Source organism: Leptidea sinapis, chromosome 23 (genome assembly GCF_905404315.1).
Source record: "Leptidea sinapis chromosome 23, ilLepSina1.1, whole genome shotgun sequence".
Lineage (NCBI taxonomy): Eukaryota > Metazoa > Arthropoda > Insecta > Lepidoptera > Pieridae > Leptidea > Leptidea sinapis.
The window spans coordinates 4,156,939-4,180,323 of record NC_066287.1 but is presented as its reverse complement, the minus strand read 5'-3'; the positions used below and the strand labels follow the sequence as shown (position 1 = coordinate 4,180,323).

Below are 23,385 nucleotides of genomic sequence, written 5' to 3'. Positions count from 1 at the left end.
ACCTATTTTTTATTCAACACTCAATAGTATAGTTTTTTCAGAACAATAATTCAGATATCATTAGGTAGCTATAGTTTAACTTAAACAAATAATTATTAATTATTGCTATTTTACACTGCAACATGCTACCAAATTTTATCACATAACGTTGATAGGGTACTAAATTACTGGCAGAATGATAGATGTCGTTATCAAGCAAAAATGTTTCATTTTAACTCTATAGTCCACCAAAATTGCGTTGAAGACTTCTACAAAAAGTTTAAGGCATATCATACAACTTTTCATTTTAGCCGACTTACACAACAGGTGTTCCATTCATGTATACAATTATTACTACATGGATTGACCACCCGGCACCACGGCAACCGTGGTCCGCCTCCCGCACCCCTCGGCTCTTGAGTCTTAAACCTCGACTTGTACTTGAATGCTATCAATTATCATCGTAAACTGTAGTTTAGAAACGTTGTTTACGTTTTGTAATGTAAGCTTTACAAAACAATGTAAAAGTTAGCTTTTATAAAATAAAATCATTTTCGATCTTTGGGTTTGATTGAGTAACCATAATTTCATTATTTGAGTATTATAGTGTACCATACCTAGTGTTGTTGAAAGTGGAAAAATGTCTTCTAGCAGTACTAGTCCACCTAGCTTAAATTCTATTGGAGATGTGAATGCGTTATTTCAGACCGCTAAGAAATATGAAGAGTTAAATGTTATTGGAACAGGTATGTATGAATATTATAAATATAAAGTTTTGGATAACCTTATAGAAAACCATGTGCCGGGTAGTTTTTTATGCTGTAGCATATTAAAATATTATGTATGTTATATACATAAAAGATAGTTTCGGGTTAAATTCGTTTTATACTTACCTTTTTACCCTATTAATAGTACTATTTACCTTACTTACGTTATTGGTGTAAGGTAAATAGTAGAACTATTTACCTTTAATTTACCAATAACTATAACATCAGTCGAAAATAATAAGGTTTGTTTACTTAGTTATGTTACTTGTTTGTTTACATTACACACAAGCTAGCCTTTCGTGAAATAACATTAAAATGACAGGTATTTTACCTATTTGGGAAATGACCCATTTTTTTACTGTGTGCAAGATTTAATATCCTTATTTATGTACATAAAATTATGTAAGGTAATAAGTCTTCAATAGAACATGTAACAATAATCATATTTATATTTGTCTCTGTGTGTCCCATAACCTCAGAAAGAGTTCAAATGATTTTGATGCAGCTTGAAAGGATATGTTTATAGTAAACCCAAGGTATCATTTAGTGTTTTGTAATTCAATTAGTCTACAAATAGTAAAGATGTATAAATAAAATGTATTGGTAACACATAGTCCAAGATGAATTAATACTTATTATGAACAACAAACTGAATTAATAGATATCACTTATTGAAAGTCAAAAACACACATTCCTAAAAGTATGCCTCAGACCTGAGATGAACGGGTGCAGCAAGTTCAGAGGGCTTTTATGTTTTTCATAAAAAATATGGTTGCAAAGTAACATCATACAATGAAATTTATTATTTAATAGCCTGAAGATGGTTGCTCCATTCCCAATCTGTGGTATCATTAAGAAAGTTGTATAAGTTATAGTTACCTTTACCACACAAACATTTTTTAACAATTCCTTTGAATTTCGTTATACATTTGTCTTGAACATTTTCATAAATACATCATTCATATATTGCCCCACAAATAATTTACTTACTCGAATTAGCCGAGTACTAGGAATTAATCAGCAAGCAAAAACCTCCGATTCAGATGAATCCTACTAGATAGTCATATGTTGCAAAACCCAAAACATTTCGGAAATTATTGTATATCTTCATATATATAAATGTAATGAACGGATTTTAATGGGATTACTTCATGGAGTGCAGTTAAGTCCAACTTGAGAGATAGGATAGTTTTTTTTTTCGATTTGGGACCCATAATTATTATTTTTATTTCAAATATTTATTTTGTATGGACATAATATATTCTATGAAAGAATTTATTGATGCACAGTTTGACAGTTCTGCTGTTCACTATAACAACAGGGAGCATATTTTACAGAATAATTCTTGATGTTATGAAATATTATTGATTCATAAAAAACAGTCTTTTATTTATTATATTAGTACGGAACAACAAATGTTGGACCGGCTAGTCTTTAATATTTATTACCACCATATGTAACCATATTAGTTGGAGTTGCAATTTGCAATTTTCAGCCCCATGCATATTTTCAGAACAATTATATTATATCTCCCATTATTAAGGCAGCATTTGTTTGAAACATTTTCATTTGATTGTTTTTTTCTCTGACTTTGCAAATCTGACTATGAGATTTTTTTTTCGGGTTAATATATGACACAAATAATGTGGCATACTACTGGTAATAAAAATCTCAAAATTGGTTCAGTAGGTCCAGAGATTACCACTTACAACATCACAAACTACCTCTTTCTAAATTATTCATATATTATCAAAAAGAATCACTCTGTATTCAAATGTTAAATTTAAAAGAAATGCTTAATCTTATCATAATAGCTCCTTGACAGTGGTAATGGAGTGCATTTACGAGATAAATCCTCTGCTGCTAGAGGATTTATCTCATAAATGCTAGAGTCTAGCAAGTAGTAAAAGTCATATCCATTTGGCGTGATCCTTTAGAGCTGAGTAGAGACATGAGTTATCTCTGCATCTGCTACCACATTTGTCAAGAGGATCTGTGTCTTGATACCAGTGTCGCAATTCCACTGCGGGGCATTATGTCAAAGTGCTAAATACCACCCCCACCTCAATGATGTCTGCCATTCCAAAATTACATGTTTTGCTAGAAATTTCTTGCCTCGCACAGCCACATTGTAGAATCAATTATTGGCTGATGTTTTCCAAAACCAATACAAATTAGGCACCATCAAGTTTTCTTGTCTACACCTGCACCTTAAAGTTATCCACATCTCTTGACCCCTGATGTTGCAGATGTCAATAGGCAGTTGCGTCACCATTCCACATCTTATATGTTTGCCCTTTTATAAAAAAATCTATTAAATTTCCAGGTGCCTACGGTACTGTGTATAAAGCCCGAGATCTACACAATGGTGGCCAGATTGTGGCTATGAAGAAAGTGAAGGTTGCACTGACAGAAGATGGCATACCACTCTCAACATTGAGGGAAATAGCATTGCTGAGACAATTGGAGGCGTACAGACATCCTAACATTGTCAGGTATTTCAAAATTGTCTTCTATCTTATTCAGTATCACTGGAACTAACTGCCACTACACCATAAGTATTAGTTTTTTCTATGATAATAAGGGACGACGAGACGTTCAGCTGATGGTAATTGATACGACCTGCCCATTACAGTGCAGTACCGCTCAGACGATTCTTGAATAACCCAAAAATTCTGAGCCGCACTAAATTTGCGCTCGTCACGCTCACCTTGAGACATAAGATGCTAAGTCTCATTTGCCCAGTAGTTTCATTAACTACGGCGCCCTTCAGACTGAAACACAGTAATGTTTACATATCACTGCTTCACGGCAGAAATAAAGGAGTGGTAAATATAGTAGCAGTACAATGTGGTGATAGTCCAGGGCAGTACCTACTGCTACCTTTTTAACTTCTGCCAAGAAAGAAGGTGCATAGTTCTGGAAAATAGGCTAGCCTTAAACAAATTTAATTTGTACCAAAATTTATGGATGATGCGGGAGAAGAATCGCACCTCTCGGGATCCGTCCGAGCACTCTTACCAACTGAGCCGTCCGTCCGAGTGACACATGGACCGTAAATCTTGGTATGTCTTGTAAATAAAATCCCAAAAGTGAAGGATCTGACTTAAAAATAACAAACTGCTTAAGCTGGCCTTAATTGTGCCAATATTACAAACATTTCATTTAAAGGCTGAAAATTGGTGCTGGCTTATTGCCATAACAACATGGACAAAATTTTTAATTTCAGAAATGGGCATGCTATAGCTTATGAAAACAGCTGTATTTAAGTACTGCATTGAAGCTGACTGGAAAAACATTATCTTTAAAATGATACAAAAAGTTCCTTCTCAAATTGGCAACTGTTCGAGCTTTATTCAATTTGACACATAATAAAACCTCTGTAGGAATGCAATATCAGAAGGGAAATCTTCTTACTTTATTTTTTTAATGAAGATAAGGGACGAGACGATGAAGACGTTCAGCTGATGGTAACTGATACGCCTTGCCCATTACAATGCAGTGCCGCTAAGGATTCTTGAAAAACCCAAAAATTCTGAGCGGCACCACAATTGCGCTCGTCACCTTGTGACATAAGATATTAAGTCTCATTTGAACAGTAATTTCACTAGCTACGGCGCCCTTCAGACTAAAACACAGTAATGCTTACACATTACTGCTTCACCGCAGAAATAGGCGCCGTTGTGGTACGCATAATCTAGCCGGCATCCTGTGCAAAGAAGAACCCACTGGAATATCCCATATACTTGGAAATAGGATACAGAATAAACAACATTCATATTGGATTGTTAAGAAATATTTTTTAGAAAGTATTTTTAGTAGTAAATATTTCTATCAACATATTTATATCCTTAAAAGATTTCTTTACTATGCTGTTTTACATGAATGAAAAGGAATCACAATTTTTTCATGTATTCTATTCCCTCTCTTCCTACATCCGTACCTATTCCCTAGTAATTTCTACCATACCAATTTGTAGGACAGTTTGACCGCTGTCTTCGTGTTGTTTTGCAAATCCTGCAAAGCCTGTCTCGTATCTATGTAAAAGATATGGGAAAATGCAGCTGTTAGGTAAATGTATGTATTGTACATGTAAATCTTAACTGTCACTTAATATAAATATTTTTTTGTTTGCATTCGCTAACCCTACAGAAGCACTACCTTCAAAATGGTAAGTTTTTCAGTAATTTTCTTGGTCAATAACCCATTATCACTATCTGTGTGCCCATTTAAGTGGCGGGCGGCAAAAATGAAGTAATGATCTGTTGCATTGACCACCAGTAAATTTTTTATGTTTTAATAAATCACGTAGACTGAGTAGACTCCAGTTTTGGAAGGACAGTGCCACACAGTTCATTTAGAATTCTTTTGTATTAAGTAAGCTAAGTATTAATATTAAGCATATATTGTGTTTTCATTCATTTTTTTTGTGTGAATGTGTGGTAAAATTTTTCTCCCAAAATAAATTCATTTTCATTTAATTTCTGTTGTTAAAATAAGGTTTCTAGTGGAAATTTGAATTAAAGTTCTGAAATTGAATCCATTCAAATTGAAATAAAATATTTTTTTATTAACAAACTCAGATGAACAGGCACAAGAAACTCAACAAGCTGGGGGTATGTTATGTTAGTGGAAATTTACTATTATCTGTGTAATGTACTCTATGGACACTTATGACTGTTTCTGTGCTTTGGCTGTATGGTGCCAAAGAGTATGTAATAGTACAAGTACAGAAGTCTCACTCCGCAAATTCAATTAAAGAAATAGGGACTCTTGCGGCCATACAATAAGGTGTAATTCCGACCGCACAGCGCTATTTACCAACATTATTATTCACCTAGAAGTTGCCTCTCTTTCTATCGCGTGACTTACCTCTTCTGACGACATTAGGGTTGTCTTTTTTACCTAATTAAGTATGTAATCGTAATTTTAAATCAATGTTTACGTTACATTTACAGATAGTAAAGTATGCGTTGGAAGACCACGACATAGTCATTCCTACTTAGTATAGGAAATAAATAGGTAGCTATCATGGTAGTTTATGGTAGTTAATGGTAGTTTCATAATAATAATAACTTTAAATAAGATTGTTTTAGTATCTTTAGGAAGCTTATAAAAATTTAATATGGATCGCAACGATATCATTTGCTTTATTTATGTTTCTCTATTTCTATGAGATCGGTCAGACCGGTTAAGTACGTGACGAGCAAAAATGCGACACTGCTCGCTCGTGTAAGTGTAATAAGTAATTAATACTTATTTTTCGAATTCCAACGTTTCTTCATTAATTTATTTATGGTTTAAGACATTAATTGTTCCATAAAGGAATTTCCACTTAAATGGAACTTACAGGCTATTTTATAAAAAGTGGGTAACAAAATTGCATCTTAAAGCGTACAGGAAATTATAAAGTAATTAAAATAGGCTAATTAGTTAAGTATAGCTTATATACATTTCTAATTTCTAATACAAATATTAAATAAAAATTATAATACAAATATTTTATAAAAATTATAATACTAGTGGGTAGTTTTAAAACACCATCGCATCAAAATCATACCGACCCGGGCCGGTCGACGTCAACAGTCGACGCGAGCCACGGTTGAGTCACAACTCACTACGCAAGATTACGTAGATTCTTTTGTATTGTATTTCCTTTTAAAATTCGCCCAGCAAAGCGGCGCGGGAACGGCTAATTAAATATACCTATATGTAAGAAATAAAGTTACTTCTGAAGAATATCAACTTATTCTATGGTCTTCAGTGTTCCAATTACTAGGGATAAATATATTATCCCCTTATTTTAATATCACTGTTCTAATCCCAACCACAATGATACTATGTTGCAAATATTCCTAGGTTACTGGATGTTTGCCATGGAGGTCAGTCCCTGGAGCGTGATCAGCAGCTGGTTCTGTTCTTGGTCTTCGAGCATGTGGAACAGGATCTGGAGTCATATCTGAAGCGAGCACCTGGACCTTTAAGCGAGAATAGGATAAGAGTAAGTTGGTTTTTAATGGAGTTACACACCATTCTCCCACAATATACATTTCATTCTTAAAATGTATCAATGAAACAGATTCTACAGCTTTTAAAAACGTAAAAATTTACATTAAAATTACGACATGTGTCAAGGACCAGTAATATTATTTTCTGGCAAGGATTGGATTGTTCAACTCTGGAACAGATGGAGCCACAGCCTGAGAGTTGAACAAGACATGCCAAGATTTATGAACGATACGTCACTCGAACGGTTGGCGTAGTTGGTAAGAGCGCTCGGACGGAATCCGAGAGGTCGCGGCCTTCGAATTCGTGTCCTGTATAGTTCATAAATTTTAATTACAAATTTAATTTGTATCTATAAGTTTTTTTTTGTTTTTTTTTTTTTTTATGGAATAGGAGGACAAACGAGCGTACGGGTCACCTGGTGTTAAGTGATCACCGCCGCCCACACTCTCCTGCAACACCAGAGGAATCACAAGAGCGTTGCCGGCCTTTAAGGAAGGTGTACGCGCTTTTTTTGAAGGTACCCATGTCGTATCGTCCCGAAAACACCGCACAAGGAAGCTCATTCCACAGCTTCGTGGTACGAGGAAGAAAGCTCCTTGAAAACCGCACTGTGGAGGACCGCCACACATCCAGATGGTGGGGATGATATCGTAACTTGTGGCGTGTCGTGCGAAGGTGAAATTCGGCGGCAGGAATCAGGTTGAACAGCTCTTCGGAACACTCCCCGTGATAAATGCGGTAGAAGACACACAATGAAGCGACGTCTCTACGCAACGCCAAGTGATCCAGCCGTTCACAGAGTACTGGGTCCCCGACAATTCGAGCTGCTCTGCGTTGCACGCGGTCAAATGGATCGAGCTGATACTGGGGTGCGCCAGACCAGAGATGACAGCAATACTCCATGTGAGGCCGGACCTGTGCTTTGTAGAGCGCTAGAATGTGGGCCGGCTTGAAGTATTGCCGTGCTCTATTTATGACGCCCAGTTTCTTTGAAGCCAGTTTGGCTTTGCCCTCCAGATGGCCACGGAATTGGCAATTGCTCGAGATTTCGAGACCCAGTATTCCGATACTAGGCGAGGCTTTAAGGGAAGTGTTCTCGAAGAGCGGTGATACGGCAAATGGGGTTTTTTTTAGTGGTAAACGCGCAAACTTGAGTCTTCTGGGGGTTAAATTGGACAAGGTTCAACTTACCCCATTCCGCGACCTTCTCGAGAGAGGACTCGATAGAAGACACAAGTTTCACCCGGCACTGGTCGACGTTTTCCCGAGAGAGACCTGCATGGCCCGTGTATACGGCATCACCAGTGCTGTCGTCTGCATAGCAATTCATGTTGGCGGTGTCCAACATATCATTGATATGCAGAAGAAACAGCGTGGGAGATAGCACACAGCCTTGGGGCACTCCAGCGTTCACGGGCTTGGGATTCGAGCAATAACCGTCGATAACGACCTGTATGCTGCGCCCAGTGAGGAAGCTGGAGGTCCACTTGCATAAGCTCTCGGGAAGCCCAAATGATGGAAGTTTTGCGAGGAGCGCCTTGTGCCATACACGATCAAAGGCCTTCGCTATATCCAGACCAACTGCCAGGCCTTCCCCCTTGCTTTCAATAGCCGCCGCCCATCTGTGTGTTACGTATACCAGAAGATCGCCAGTCGACCGACCATGGCGAAAGCCGTACTGCCGGTCGTTGATCAACTGGTGACCCTCAAGGTATACCAAGAGCTGGCGGTTAATTATGCTCTCCATAATTTTGGAGAGTAGGGAGGTAATAGCAATAGGCCTGTAGTTTGCCGGATCCGAACTGTCTCCTTTTTTTGGGATCGGATGGACAAGGGCTGAATTCCATGAATCAGGGACTACGCCTTTTGAATAAGAGTGCCGGAATAAACGCGTTAGCACCGGCGTCAACTCAGGGGCACACTTTCTAAGCACGATTGGAGAAATGCCATCCGGCCCGCTCGACTTCCTGACGTCCAACGAAAACAGAGCTCGCCTAACAGTTTTCTGTCGGAACTGTACTTCAGGCATGGAGCTCTGACACCGCGGGATGGTCGGCGGTGTTTTTCCGTTGTCGTCAAGAGTCGAGTTGGAGGAAAAAAGAGTGCACAGGAGATCGGCTTTCTCTTTTGCCGTATGGGCCAGGGTGTCATTCCTCATGTGCAACGGCGGCATGGACGGCTGGTTGAAGTTACCAAGAGCAGCTTTCGACAACGACCAGAACTTGCGTGTTCCGGTCGGGTAACTGGAAAGCTGCTCGCCAATTTTGACGACGTGCTTCGATTTCGCACGGGCGATTTGCCGCTTAAAAAATCTGGAGGCACGGTTATATTTCCTTTTCTGAACTTTGCAGTTCGGATCCTTTGAGCCCAGCGCCGCAACCCAAGTTCGATACGCCTGTTTTTTGCAGTCAGATGCTGCTTTAACTGACGCATCGAACCAGGGCTGTGATCTGCCACCGATCGGTACTACAGAGCTTGGTATAAAAATATCCATGCCCTGCCGTATCACATCGGCTACTGCAACGGCGCAGGCACTAGGATCATCTGAAAGGAAACAAACCCTGCCCCAAGGGTAGGAAGCAAAAAAGAACGCATCCTATCCCAATCTGCTGACTTGTAGTGCCAAACGCGGCGGGTCGCTGGTGGTCTGCGACGTTGGCGTCGGATAGGCACTACACTCCTGACCAGGCAATGGTCGGACGTTCCGAGAGGGGCGTCGACAGAGACCTGGTAACCATCGGGATGTGTAGTCAGCAGAAGATCTAATAAGGACGGCATGTGGCTATCCACATCCGGGAGCCGCGTCGGCGACTCAACCAATTGGGACAGACCATACGCCAATGCAAAATTATGCACAGATCGCCCTGCGTAGTCTGTGGTACGTGATCCAAGCCATTCGGCATTGTGCCCGTTGAAATCACCCAAGACTACGATTTCAGCGGAGGGGATCTGAGCAAGCACGTCATCAAATGCCGCTTGAACGCAGCCCATGAGGTGATCCGTTTCTGCGTTACCACTATGGGACCTGTAGACACACGCATAGATGCGGTCCTCTAAATCTACGCGGAGCCAGAGAGTAGACAGGCCCCTACCCTCAAAATTGCCGAGACGGCGACAGCAGATATCCTCCCTAACGTACACACATACCCCGGCATGAGGCATGAAATTATGCTCAATTTTGTACCCGGGGTACGTTAAATATGACGTATCGCTAGGTCGAGATATCTGCGTCTCCGTAAGGAAACACAAGGCCGGCTGCGCCGTCTCAAGGTGGTGGTGGACGGCGTTTAAGTTGGAGTGAATTCCCCGGATGTTACAAAAGTCCACATTAAGCGTGGAGCGGGGTGCCGTGGTGTTGCTGCCCTGTTTGTCCTGTGACATACGCGGTACTGTGCCCTCCCCAGAATACGAGGGGCAGCGCGCGCGAATGCTCGGGGAGGGATTCTCCGGCTCCACAACAGCCGGTACCCTCCTGGGGTAATTTATTTTTTAGGACCGCTCTCATATTTTGTTGGGGGGGGGGGGGGGGGGGGGGGGGGGAATAGCCTCCGGTCCTCGACACTAACCTATGCGAAACATAGCGGCACTAGGCCGCTACTTCACGCCGGTATTCTGTGCGAGTGTGGTAAGTAACCCGGACGAGTCTGGCCCGATTGTGCTGACGTCATAAGACAGCAGCGTGACTCTCCCACTTTCAAAAAGCCCGTAGTCGCCTCTTACGACACCCTTGGACCTGGGACTACCCTATTCTTTTTACGCCCCGAGGCAGCACAGGGCAAAAGTAACCCCAGAAGTGCGAGATATCACTTTAAACAACTAATTGTTTAGATTGGAAAGAGCGACGTCTCAAGACCATTTTTCTATGCAATTATTGGGGTTATCAACTGTAAAGTAGATCCTGTAGATGGAGCCACAACCTGAGAGTTGAACAAGTCAACATACCAAGATTAATGAACCATACGTCACTCGAACGGCTGGCTCGGGTCGGGTTCGGGTCCCGCATAGTTCATAAGTTTTGGTTACAAATTTATTCGAGACACAGGCGAACGATATAAGGGAATCGAGAGTGTCACGTGCACGCACACGTGTATCATACAATTCTCAAGAAGAAAATAATATAATAGTCATGGTTTTGGCGTTCCATGTGTGGATGTGTCCAATGTTTTCCTTTTCATCTAATTGATACCAGAGTATAAATTGTTTCGACCATTTCTCCAAGTAATTCAAATATTTTTTTCAGAGTATGTCATATGACATACTATCCGGGGTGGACTTCCTTCACTCCCACAGGATAGTGCACAGAGACCTCAAGCCCCACAATCTGCTTGTCACATCCTCCGGCAGGGTCAAGTTGGCTGACTTCGGCCTGGCCAAGACTTATGATACAGAGATGAAACTTACTAGTGTTGTGAGTAACTTTGGATTGTAAACTACTTAGAAAGTGCATTCGTACTTATGTGACAACAGGGACGAAAGTGCGTCATTTATCACGTAGGTACATAACATAAGCTGTATAAATTATTTATCTATGCATGACAAAAAAGCTCAAACTGTTCAACTTGTTATTTTATTGACATGGGAAATAATTTTGAAGATATATATTTAAGTTTAAATGAGGGGCTCGCCCCACGACATCCACACAAGCAACGACGCTTAATACTGATATTGCTTAGTTATGGCACACGTCTTATCTTATGCATCAGTGCTGGATGATGCTAAGTAGAAACTAGCAACAACAAGTAACCAAAAACATAACAGACTTAATACAAATTTTATTTTTATACGCTTTATATTAGCTTCACTTGTATGTTTGTATGTATGTTTGTAACTGACTCCTCTAGACGCGATTTTGACCCACTTTAAACGGCCAGATTTCATTCAAACTTTGTAGATTTATCGAGGACCGATGACAATACACTAATTTGATTGCCAATTTATATAACTTTTAAATAAAGAAATCCTTAACAAGCGCCATCTAGTAATTTATTGTAATCTACAAAGAAACCGCGCGACATGTCAAGACAGTTCCACAAAATTATAGTATCTAATTCGTTTAGAAGCGAATAGATGGCGGGGAATTTGTGTTTCACGCCATCTAGCAGCATTTTAATAAACTCTTAAGGCAATTATGAAATGATATTATGGAACGTACGCGTATACAAATGATTCTGTAATGATGAAGTAATGTTTATATTTATGAAAAGATGGCGCTGTTTAAGTAATCTGTTTCCATTATAATGATTAAATCACGCATTATTAATTTATAAATAAATAATTAATGCGTGATTAAACTGAGCTAATTATTATAAGAGCTAGTTCGGTGATCTCTGGCTAGCTGAATTAAGTGATCTTTCAATATTAATAAAATATTTTTGTTCGCAAATATTAAAATCCCTTCAGAAATAAATAATAAAAATATATTTAATTATAATAAAATCGTGGGGTGCTTTTTAAGATATTATTAATATAATAATTCTTCTACACCCAACGCATTTTTTATATTGATATATTTTTTTTACACTATTTTCAATTTAAATTTATTAAAATTAATTTTCTATTTTTTATGTTGAATTTTATATAGAGCGTGTTTTTTAGTTTTTTTAAACTATTACATGTCGAAAACTTACAGTGTTAATATTACTTTAGTACTAAACATTTTTACCGTTGAAACACCATTTAACTAATATAACATACCAAGGCTCAGGGAATGTCCACATGTGATTCTGTTGTGTCCCGAAAATGATGAAACCTCCTGTCTATAGCTTATGCAGCTCTACATAAAAGAATTGGCCATTCACATCCACTTAAAAAACTTCGCCTGTATTATTATTTGGCTCAACAGTCGATATATCGAGTGACATTCAGTTCCGTGATCACTAGGCACTAAGACCAGAGTTTTTTTTTTATGATAATAAGGGACGAGTCAAGCAGGACGTTCAGCTGATGGTAATTGATACGCCATTACAATGCAGTGCCGCTCAGGATTCTCAAAAAACCCAAAAATTCTGAGCGGCACTACAATTACGCTTGTCACCTTGAGACATAAGATGTTAAGACTCATTTGCCCAGTAATTTCACTAGCTACGGCGCCCTTCAGACCGAAACACAGGAATGCTTACACATGACTGCTTCACGGCAGAAATAGGCGCCGTTGTGGTACCCATAATCTAGCCGGCTTCCTGTGCAAAGGAGCCTCCCACTGGTAAAAGTTTGCCTTAAGGCTGATGAAACGGCTCTTCATCTCCTCTGCGACTGCTGTCCACTAATGCATAAGCATAACACCATCCTTGGCGACTACACCCTGCAGTAATACTCGCGTCAAGAACATACTGCGGTTCGTAAACGCAGTAGGGCTTGGCGACGAGCTATAAGTATGAATGGCGAACACAATAGTTCAATTCTGGATGCGTTGTTAGTAAGTCTCATTAGAGTGATCTGTAAAAATCTCGTTGTACTCTCAGCACTTCACTTCATACCAGCTGCGTCTAGCTCTATAAGGCTCAAATTCGCCACAAATGGGCGGGGATAGGTACCTCTGTATCAGCTACTTGCATTTGACCGTAGACAACGAAGTTTTGTTATTTGGTAGAGATCTCGTGACAGGCATCGTCTTGCTCGCTTAATACAAAATGTTTATTTTCTTTAGCAAGTATGTACATAAATCAATACTCATGATTGGAGCCTCCTTTTAAGCACTATAGCGCCTGTGTTAGAAGACCCCGCTCTTCCATAGCTTATTATATTACATTATTTACAGACAGTCAAACTCTAACTACTAAGAAGTATATCTAAAAAGTATGTATAGTAAGAAATAAGGTGTGTAAGGTGTGTGCATTGGGTGTGTTGTGAGTGATAAGTAGTGTGAGTAAAAGTAAGTGTGTGTGAGTCTATGCTTATGGCGGCGACGTGGGGTTGGTCGTACCCTTCCCTAAAATATGGTCGAGGTAGGCGATGGCTGGTCCATGCGACATATTCGTGAACGGCTACTAGTTTTTCTATAAGGAAATCTGCCGAGCGAGTTGTATGAAAAAATTACATATTTTAAGTGAAATGCAAGTTACCTACGAAATAAAATATTTTTAATTTAATTTGAAGAGAGGCTCGAATCTTCGATCAAGTCATCTCCGATCGGCATGACTCTGCCGTTGCGTAAATATGCATGATCTCTCTGCTAAAAAATACTATATTATACTGGCAGTGTTCTGAGAAATAGTTCAGCTTCAGTTCAGTGGGAGGCTCCTTAGCCTCCAAACAGTAATGTGTAAGCATTACTGTGTTTCGCTGTGAAGGACGCCGTACCTAGTGAAATTCCTGGGCAGATGCGACTAAACATCTTATGTCTCAAGGTGACGAACGCAGTTGTAGTGCCGCTCAGTTTTTTTGGGGGTTTTCAAGAATCCTCGGCGGCACTGCATTGTAATGGGCAAGGCGTATCAATCACCATCAACGTCCTGCTCTTGTCGTCCCTTATTGTCATAAAAAAAGGTTAATACCAGCAGCCGACTCCCACCACCAGACATAACGATTAAACGCAAAATGTTACTTAGCATTCCACAATCGTGCGTTTCATGAAGTTCTTACTTAAAATTAAATTTATGTATATAATCCCAGAAGTGAGTGATATCACTTTAAGATAACAAATTGTTTCGATTTGATAGAGCGACATCTCAAGTCAATTTCCTAATATGCAATTATTGGGGTTGAGCAGGTTATCAACTGTAAAGTAGATCCTGTAGATGAAGACACAACCTGAGAGTTGAACAAGATATATCAAGATTTTCCATCGATGCGGGTTGGGCGGTTGGCTTAGTTGGTAAGTGCGCTCGGACGGAAGCCGAGAAGCGAGGGATCGAGTCCCGCATCGTCTTTAAATTTAGGTACAGATTTGTATAATTTCTAACTTCTTCCCTCGCACATAGTGGGATAATCTGTCGGGTGCTGTATTCCCGAACCAAGTTCTTTGGTTGTATATTTATTTATTTATTAGGAAGACCAACAGCTACTAGCTATCTTATATTTTAATTATATAGATGATATAAACTAATACCAGATCCTCGGAATGAAATGATTGCTACCGGACACTATTTCATGAAATTATAATACTATTTGTGCTGCAATTTTAAAATAACTAAAGGCCCCATGAGTTTCTTGCGCTTGTTCTTCTCGGGTCTTTTCTAAATGTTGATAAAAAATAGTGTCAATGAGTTTCTTGCTACATATTCTCATTAAAGCTCAACGTTTTCCGAAGTGATAGTAAATGTAAAGAAAAGAAAACTTTTGACATTCATAAGTGTCATTTCTTCGACCTACATGAATGAAGCGATTTTGATTTTATAAAAACAGTAAATTTTATTTATGTGTGTCTATATTTTTGACACTTTTCTTACCCTTTTAATGTACTGTCTTTCTCTTTTAATGTATTACAAATGGTTGCCTGGAAGAGATCACTATATAGTGATAAGGCCGCCATTTGCACCATATCATGTAAGTATGTATGTAAGTAGTTAAGTTATATTTTGTTAATGTGGTGTCAAAAAAGTGTAATAAATAAATAAGTAAATAAATTTTGTCATAGTGATTTATATTCCAATTTTGAATAAAAGTTCGTATTTGTATTTTCAGGTGGTCACCTTATGGTACCGTCCCCCCGAAGTATTGCTGGGCGTGTCTTACAACACAGCCGTGGACGTGTGGTCTAGTGGCTGCGTGTTAGCCCAGCTACACACCCGCGCACCTTTGCTCGCCGGCTCATGTGACTCCGAGCAATTGCACTGTATTTTCAGGTAATCATAATGATAAGGTGTATTAAGATGGGCACTTGAAATTATTACCAGTTGGTAGTTTTTGGCAGAGTGAGAAATCTGTCCCAATAAAAAATATAAACTTCTCATGCCTACTACTCGATTATTGGGCGATGTAAGTGTTGCTTTTACAACATGATCCCAGAAAATGTACAAAACAAATGTGTTGAGAAATTTAAAATAATTGTTAAAAAACGTTTGTTTTGTGTGGTAAAGGTTACTATAACATAAATGATTTTCTTAATGATACCACAGACTTGGAATGAAGCGAACGCCCTCAGGCTATTTAATAATAAATTTTAATGTACGGAACTATCTACATATTAAAATGTTTCTAAATTAAAATAAAAGTCCGTTGAGTTTCTAGCGCCCGTTCTCACACACTATTCCGAAAGGGTAGTAGTTTTTGATGTTAAATATGTGATTTTTTGAATAAAAATATTTGAATTTGATGTATTACGATTTGTTGCTAATTGGCAATTGAATGAGACCGCCTCAGTACTGAGCGACGGTTTCTGGATTGTTCCTTAGTCTGAGTGCATTCCATATATTATTCTGATATTGTTAGTGCCTTGGCAATTTTAGAGCTGAATGTGTTGTTCTACCGCCATTCAAAATGCTCTGTACAAATAGTAGAATAAAAGGCATTTATTTTCTTAAAATTGATTCGTTAAAAATTTGTTTTGATGTCACGTTTAATACTACCACCGCTTCGGAAAGAAATGGCGCTCTGAGAGAGTAGAAGCGGCCTGAAACTCTTCCAACATCATTTTTGCGCTCCTTTGAATAAAATATATAATATTGTACTGTCATTGTTATTGCTATAAAGTAATCGTAATCTAGTCCCAGGCTGTCCGATCGCTTAGGTATTCAACTGCATCATGGATGTTAAATGTACTTATGCTATCGATATCTTGTTATCGATATCGATAAATCTCTAGCTGAGAAGGCAATCTGTCAAGAATAGAAAAATATTTAAGAATAATAATGCCTCCAGGCATAAAACAAGGAGTACAATTTTATATGTCGTGTGAGGTACAACATATGATTTAATGTTTGTTTTGAAATGAAATCATAAATAAACCTCCACTTGGTACGTTTATAGTTCGGCTATCGTTGTTTTACTATATACAGGGTGGCCGAGAAGTTGACGTCCAAAGCTAAAATTTGAAAGCCTCATGGGGATGAGTATCCGAATCACCCCTATGTATGTTCTATGATTTTGCGTAGTTTAGGAGATAATAACTTATTTTTCCCCTTTTATCCGTTTTTTTCACCTAATTGTGGTTTAGGACTTTTTTCTAATTTTTTTGAACACTTGAAGTTAATTTTATTGTTGATAATTATTAAGTACAGTTGCAATAACCACATAAGAATCTCTGAATAGCTTAGACAATGCGGAACTAGTTTAGAATTGAGTCGTAAGTTCAAGATAACTGCTCCAGAAAAATTTATGAAAATGTTCAAGGTATCAAAAAAAATAGGGAGCCTATATTTTTAAAAACTTTCCAGAACATTGGCCAATAAAATGAGCCAAATTCAAATTTTAGCTTTGGACGTCAACTTCTCGGCCACCCAGTATAAACAGGACAGTACGGCATTTTTGTTTTGTTTACTAGGTATTTTATTCAATGGCTGTCAGAGACGGACTGATATATACAGCGCGTATTGTCAGTTGAACATTTGCGGCACTGCGCATGCGCGTACGTACTAGACGTATGCCCCTCCTACATGCGCTTTACACTGCCTTTCTGTATTCTGTGGAAGCTTCAGTCATTTCCCGCTATTTGTTGAGAAAAACAGATAAATATATACAAATGATTTAAGTTTTTTTTTAGTGTTAATTCCGCCAAAATCTGGCACGAGACATTATGTTAATCTGGCATTAGTCTCGTGCCAGATTTTGGCGGGACAACACGTCCTGAGGATGCCTCGTGTAGAGGCGAAACACGTGTCGAATTGTTGAAAAACAAATATTGGCGGAATTAACACTAAAGAAAACTTAAATCGTTTGTATAATTATTGATTTTCGCAAAGTAACGCCTCCTTCAATAAAAAAATTAACAGATAAATAGGCTGTTAAAAATATGTTTTATTCGTGTTAAATAAATAAATAAATAAATAAGGCCAGAATTCGCCAAAATCCTATTGTATTACACTATTACAGAATAGGCACCATAAATAGCGCCCGGGCACGTTTATGACGCCATCACTTCATTCGCAAGACGTCGCCGTCATTTTGTTGAAATTCGATTTTTTTTATTCAAAATAGGATTCAAAATCACTTATTGAACGTCAAAAACTACCACCCATTCAAAATAGACTGCGTCAGACCTGAGAAGAATGGGCGCAAGGAACTCACCGGTTTAAAAAAAAAATATGGATTACAATGTTCTTTCGCACACTAAACATTTATAATTAAAGAGCCTGATGAGGGTGTCCACTTCATTTCCAGTCTGCAGTGTCAGTAAGAAAATCATTTATGTTATAAATCAGCTAATAATATTTGATTGACAGGTTGATTGGGAGACCCGCCAAGCATGAGTGGCCACAGAATGTTTCCATAGTGGTAGACAGCTTCCCGGACTATCCACCACAAGATCTGGCCGATATACTTCCCCGAGTTCACCCGCAGGCTTTGGATCTCATCAAGGTATACTTATGACCATAAAAGTACTAAGAACTTAGCAATTTCTAAAGATAAATTAGTATTTGGGCTCAACTTCATGTGGAGGCAGACTTCCTAGTACTAACTTCTTCCATTTGACTACATGCAAGAGTGACACGAATAATTGACGATCAACCCAAGTGACTGGTCCATTGCCACTTCTGCCACGGCACTTCAGCCAAATGCGCTCATGGATACGCTCTCTCACCAACAACCTACACAATACCCGATGGATGAATGTCTCAAGCTGTAGACAGCCGATAGAAGCGATACCTGCACTGTCGCCCAAACTGACACGTAGACTTATCAGCCTCACCCTAACGGACAGTACTAAGTGCAGAGTTTAGAGAGAGTTTATGTCTGGTGTTAACATTATGGTTATGACAGTTTCTGGCAAATTCACTTATTTGCCTATGAACATACATTACATTATCAAGAATATATTGAGAAGCAACAGTCAAGATGTTAATTTCTTTGAATTTTGCTCTCAATGATTCTCTAGGACCTAGGTTATAAATAGCGCGAATAGCCCTCTTCTGCAGCACAAATATTTCATTAATATCGGCAATTAATATCATCAATTAATATCATCGTTGCCCCATAGCAATATACCATAGGATATAATACTATGGAAATAACTAAAGTATACTAGTCGCGCCGTATCTATGTCAGTTAATTGTCTAATCTTTTTAACCGCGTATGCTGCAGAACTAAGTCTGTTCGCCAATCCTTCAATATGGGCCCCATTGTAATTTGGAATCTAGAGTTATGCCAAGAAAAATAGCAGATTCCACCGGTTCTATCACCTCTCCGTTTAACAAAACATTTGCATTTACATTTTTGACATTTGGTACGGTAAATTTAATGAATTTAGTTTTCTTGCTATTTAACAATAGGTTATTAGCGCTAAACCAGTACACGATGTCAGATAAAATATCGTTCACTTCGTCATACATAGCTTGGTTTCTTTTCACTTTGAAAATCAGTGAAGTGTCGTCCGCAAACAATACTACCTTATGTTTTTTCTCTATAAGATTAGGAAGATCATTTATATAGATAAGGAAGAGGAACGGTCCAAGAATAGACCCTTGTGGTACCCCCATACTGAGAGGAGTCCCAGGAGATCTCCTGCCATTCACGTCGACCCTCTGAATTCTATTGTTTAGATATGAAGTCAGAAGATCGAGCGCAGTTCCTTTATGCCATAGTGGTATAGCTTGCTGACCAGCGTTGAATGTTGAACAGAATCAAGAGCCTTAGATAAATCACAGAAGATGCCAAGTGCATTCTGCGATTCCTCCCAGGCATCAAAAATATTCTTGATCTACTACCACAACGTCGCGGGCCGTAAAAAAAATAGGTTATTCGAATCCCCGCGAGTTTTCTTATATATTTTTATTGCTTTGTTTAAAAATGAGCGATTCATTTTAAACGCTGTAAAAGAACATAATATTCATGTGAATTTTAATTTTTGCACTAAACAAAATGTAAATTACTACTAAGATAAATAATTATTTCATTAATACTTACTTTATTTGTATATAATCAGTTATGAAAGATATTAGATTACTACTAGGACTGGCTGTTTTAATGTTAGCAGTATGTTAACTGTTTCAGAATCTTATGGGTAGAGGATTCATATTATGGGTGTAGATAAAGTCTTGTATGCAACTGTTGATAATTAGGTATTAAAACACTTATGCGATACTATTATCACACTCGGCTTCGCCTCGTGTATAAATCCACATTTGTGTTTTAATACCCCTTATTACACAACAGTTGCATAAATAACTAATACAGTTTATTTTTTATGAAATTGAACATGATTCATATTATATTGTATGCAGACTAATAAAAATACAGCTTACTATTGTTTTAAATTTCACCAGTGGGAGGCTCCTTTGCACAGGATGCCGGCTAGGTTATGGGTACCACAACGGCATCTATTTCTGCCGTGAAGCACTAATGTGTAAGCATTACTGTGTTTCGGTCTGAAGGGCGCCACCTTGAGACTTAACATCTTATGTCTCAAGGTGACGGTGAAGGTTTTTCAATAATCCTGAGCGGCAGTGCATTGTAATGGGCAGGGCGTATCAATTACCACCAGCAGAACGTCCTGCTCGTCTCGTCCTTTATTTTCATAAAAAAAATACGAAATCCGCTACCGAAGCCGAAGGTTGATAAATGCTATGTTTTCCAGGGTATGTTAGTCTTCGATCCAGCAAAGCGTCTCACAGCACTGGACTGCCTAGAACATCCGTACTTCACCGACCATGCACCGCACTAGCGCCACTGGACTGCATGTTAACTGCTAAGCCAAATTTGGTACTTTTGGGTTCTTCGTCAAAACAAAGCAACGAAAACTAAATGTTTCAGAAGTATGTTTTCTACTGAACTTATTGTAGAGTATTTCTATGTATTATTCAATTAAACCTGCAGAAGCTGATGGTTTTTTAAGTCTAGGATGTTTGGACAGCATTCGACCACTTAATATTAATCTTCTACGAATGTGTATATTGCATAATTTACTTTTTACCAGTGGGAGGTACCACAACGGCGCATATTTCTGCCGTGAAGCAGTAATGTGTAAGCATTATTGTTTCGATCTAAAGTAGCTAGTGAAATTATTGGCAAATGAGACTTAACATCTTATGTCTCAAGGTGCCAAGCGCAGTTGTAGTGCCGCTCAGAACTTTTGGGGTTTTCAAGAATCCTGAGCGACACTGCATTGTAATAGGCAGGGCGTATCAATTATCATCAGCTGAACGTCCTGCTCGTCTTGTCCCTAATTCTCATAAAAAACACACGAATGTCTCCCAGAAGCTATAGGATCCAACCTTTCGAACATGCACTCTTATTCTTAACCTGCTCGGCTTCAATTTCTAATATTTTTATTCAAAATCACTAGTTGAACATAAAAACAACCATTAATTTCAAAAATATGCCTCAGATTTGAGAAGAACGGGCGCAAGAAACTCACCGGCCTTCTTTTTCTAATTAAATAGCCTGAGGGCGGCGGTCACTCTATTCCAAATCTGTGGTATCATTACGAAAGTCATTTATGTTATAGTATCTTTTGAATTTCGTGGCACATTTGATTTGTACATTTTCTGGGATCATCCAAATAAAAAAATTATACATAATAACTAGATAGAGATATACCCAATAATACCCAAATAAGACGGTTTCTTAACAATTAAATCCCATTATCCATGAGCCAATACTTCTGGCACAGACTGATATCGAAATAAGTGTTTTTAATTTCGATTCGTAACTTAAGTTAGATTTAAGTTGGCGGACGAGTATACGTGTCTAGCCTTTAATAAAAAGCATCGAAGGCATTTATTTTCTCAAAATTGATTCCTTTAGAATGATTTTTAATGTCAGTTTAAACACTACCACCGCTTCGAAACAAATGGCGCTCTAAGAGAGAAGAAACGGCGCAAGAATTTCCCAGCATTCTTTTTTGCGCTCTTTTTTAACACAACTTGTTATTTATAATTAATTCTCCCTACAGGGATTATAAATACAAGTTATAACTTATAGCAAAATATATGGACGATCTGAATTCATAGACTTATCCTACTAATATTATAAATGTGAAAGTTTGTATGTCTGGATGTATGTTTATACTTCTTTAACGCAAAATCTACTGAATAGATTTTGATGAAACTTTACAATAATATAGCTTACACACCAGAATAACAAATAGGCTATAATTTATAAAACTATAGTGTGAATTATACAAAATATAAAAGAAGTGTGATTGTTACTAATTAATACAACTAGCGCCATCTCTTATCAACAAGCAAGCAAAAGATCAAAACAATTTATATGGCAAAACAACGTTTGCCGGGTCAGCTAGTTATAACTAATAACGAGTGTATAAACGATCTGACAGTCCGATAATAACCAATATTATTAGTTAGTTCTATATTCATAATATTAAGGAGCTAATTCCAAGCGTGGTTGACTGTTTACGAGGTGTCAATTAAAATCGATTATATTAACAATACACTCGCTGACCATTATTAGGACAGGCAAAGGGTTCAAGCCTATACAGCCGTATTCATTATTTGAATATGGAAAGGTTCATAATTAATTGTCGAAGCAATCTTTGCAAGATTTTTACAAAATTTTTCTTTCTAAAACTTAGGAGGCACGAGGAATAAATCATTTTAATTATTTTTGCTTCGTTAGGCCAAAGAAGTATAATTTCTTGCGTGCATACATAAGTACAAACATACTTTTTTTTGACAATTTTTTGTTTTTTTATTTTATTATGATTCAGCATTAAAATATGCACACAACTTAAAATTTTCACCCGTCTACGATCAACACCTATTTTTTTTACCGCGATTTTAATATAATTCTATTCCACCCACAGATACGCAATAGAGTTGAAAGATGGTAATCGAATATAATGATTATTGTGGTCCGATAAATTTTATGTACGATATATTTGGTAGGTCTAAGAATCGGTCGTCATCTATTTTTTTTTGTTGTACTTATTTCCGAAATCACAATGATATGGGTGAAACTGATCAAAAAATGGCTTTAACCTTTAAATTATATCATGACCTAGTGGGCACAGATTAAAAAGATATTAAACTGTCGAACGCGTATAAGATTTTTAACACGAAATAATAATAATTAAAAATAATTGTGAGATTTTTTAATTCTTATCTAATTACATACTACATATATAGATAATTTATACGACTAGAAAGAGACTTGCTTAGCAACGCATGAAAAAACGCCAGGTTTATTACATAAGTGTACATGACAGGCTACTTTCTACACTCGCGATACGATGATATCTAATATTATTATTGTAATTTTGATACTAGATCTTCTCTATGATAATAATAATTATATTAAAATTGTCTGTTATTCTCATTATCTGTCACAATTCGTAGGGAAAATTTATTTTATGCTCGGTTTGTTGTGACTATTTCCAGTGATAGGCATATTAGGCGCAGTAACGTGATAATAGGTCTCCCTTATCATGTCAGACTCCTCTGCTATACTCGTCCGCTAAACATAGTATATCATAGCTGGTACACTAAGTTAGAGTTAAGTTTTCATTAAGTATTACTTTCAACCGTTCCTCGCCAAATAAACTTATTTTTGCATATTTCGATGTTTTATTTCACTCTAA

At 37.9% G+C, this 23,385-nt stretch overlaps 2 protein-coding genes across 2 annotated transcripts in view; one reads left to right on the top strand and one right to left on the bottom strand.

Moving 5' to 3' along the window:
- LOC126971377 (uncharacterized) overlaps positions 1 to 23,385 on the bottom strand; it is a 453,035-nt gene that overhangs the window by 194,351 nt on the left and 235,299 nt on the right. The gene's annotated exons all lie outside the window — the stretch shown is intronic.
- On the top strand, positions 392 to 23,361 carry LOC126971444 (cyclin-dependent kinase 6). Its single transcript, XM_050817765.1, has 7 exons — positions 392 to 725; positions 3,073 to 3,241; positions 6,606 to 6,747; positions 10,996 to 11,163; positions 15,378 to 15,538; positions 18,074 to 18,209; positions 20,425 to 23,361. Exons 1-7 carry the CDS (start codon positions 620 to 622, stop codon positions 20,509 to 20,511), a joined length of 969 nt encoding a protein of 322 aa, XP_050673722.1. The 5' UTR covers positions 392 to 619; the 3' UTR covers positions 20,512 to 23,361.

What these genes read in the sequence shown, in the direction of transcription:
- LOC126971444 (XM_050817765.1), top strand. Translation starts at nt 620, where the DNA reads ATGTCTTCTAGCAGTACTAGTCCACCTAGCTTAAATTCTATTGGAGAT. An exon ending in AGATGAAACTTACTAGTGTT is followed by an intron (nt 11,164 to 15,377) that starts GTGAGTAACTTT and finishes TTGTATTTTCAG; the next exon opens with GTGGTCACCTTATGGTACCG. An exon ending in AGGCTTTGGATCTCATCAAG is followed by an intron (nt 18,210 to 20,424) that starts GTATACTTATGA and finishes TATGTTTTCCAG; the next exon opens with GGTATGTTAGTCTTCGATCC.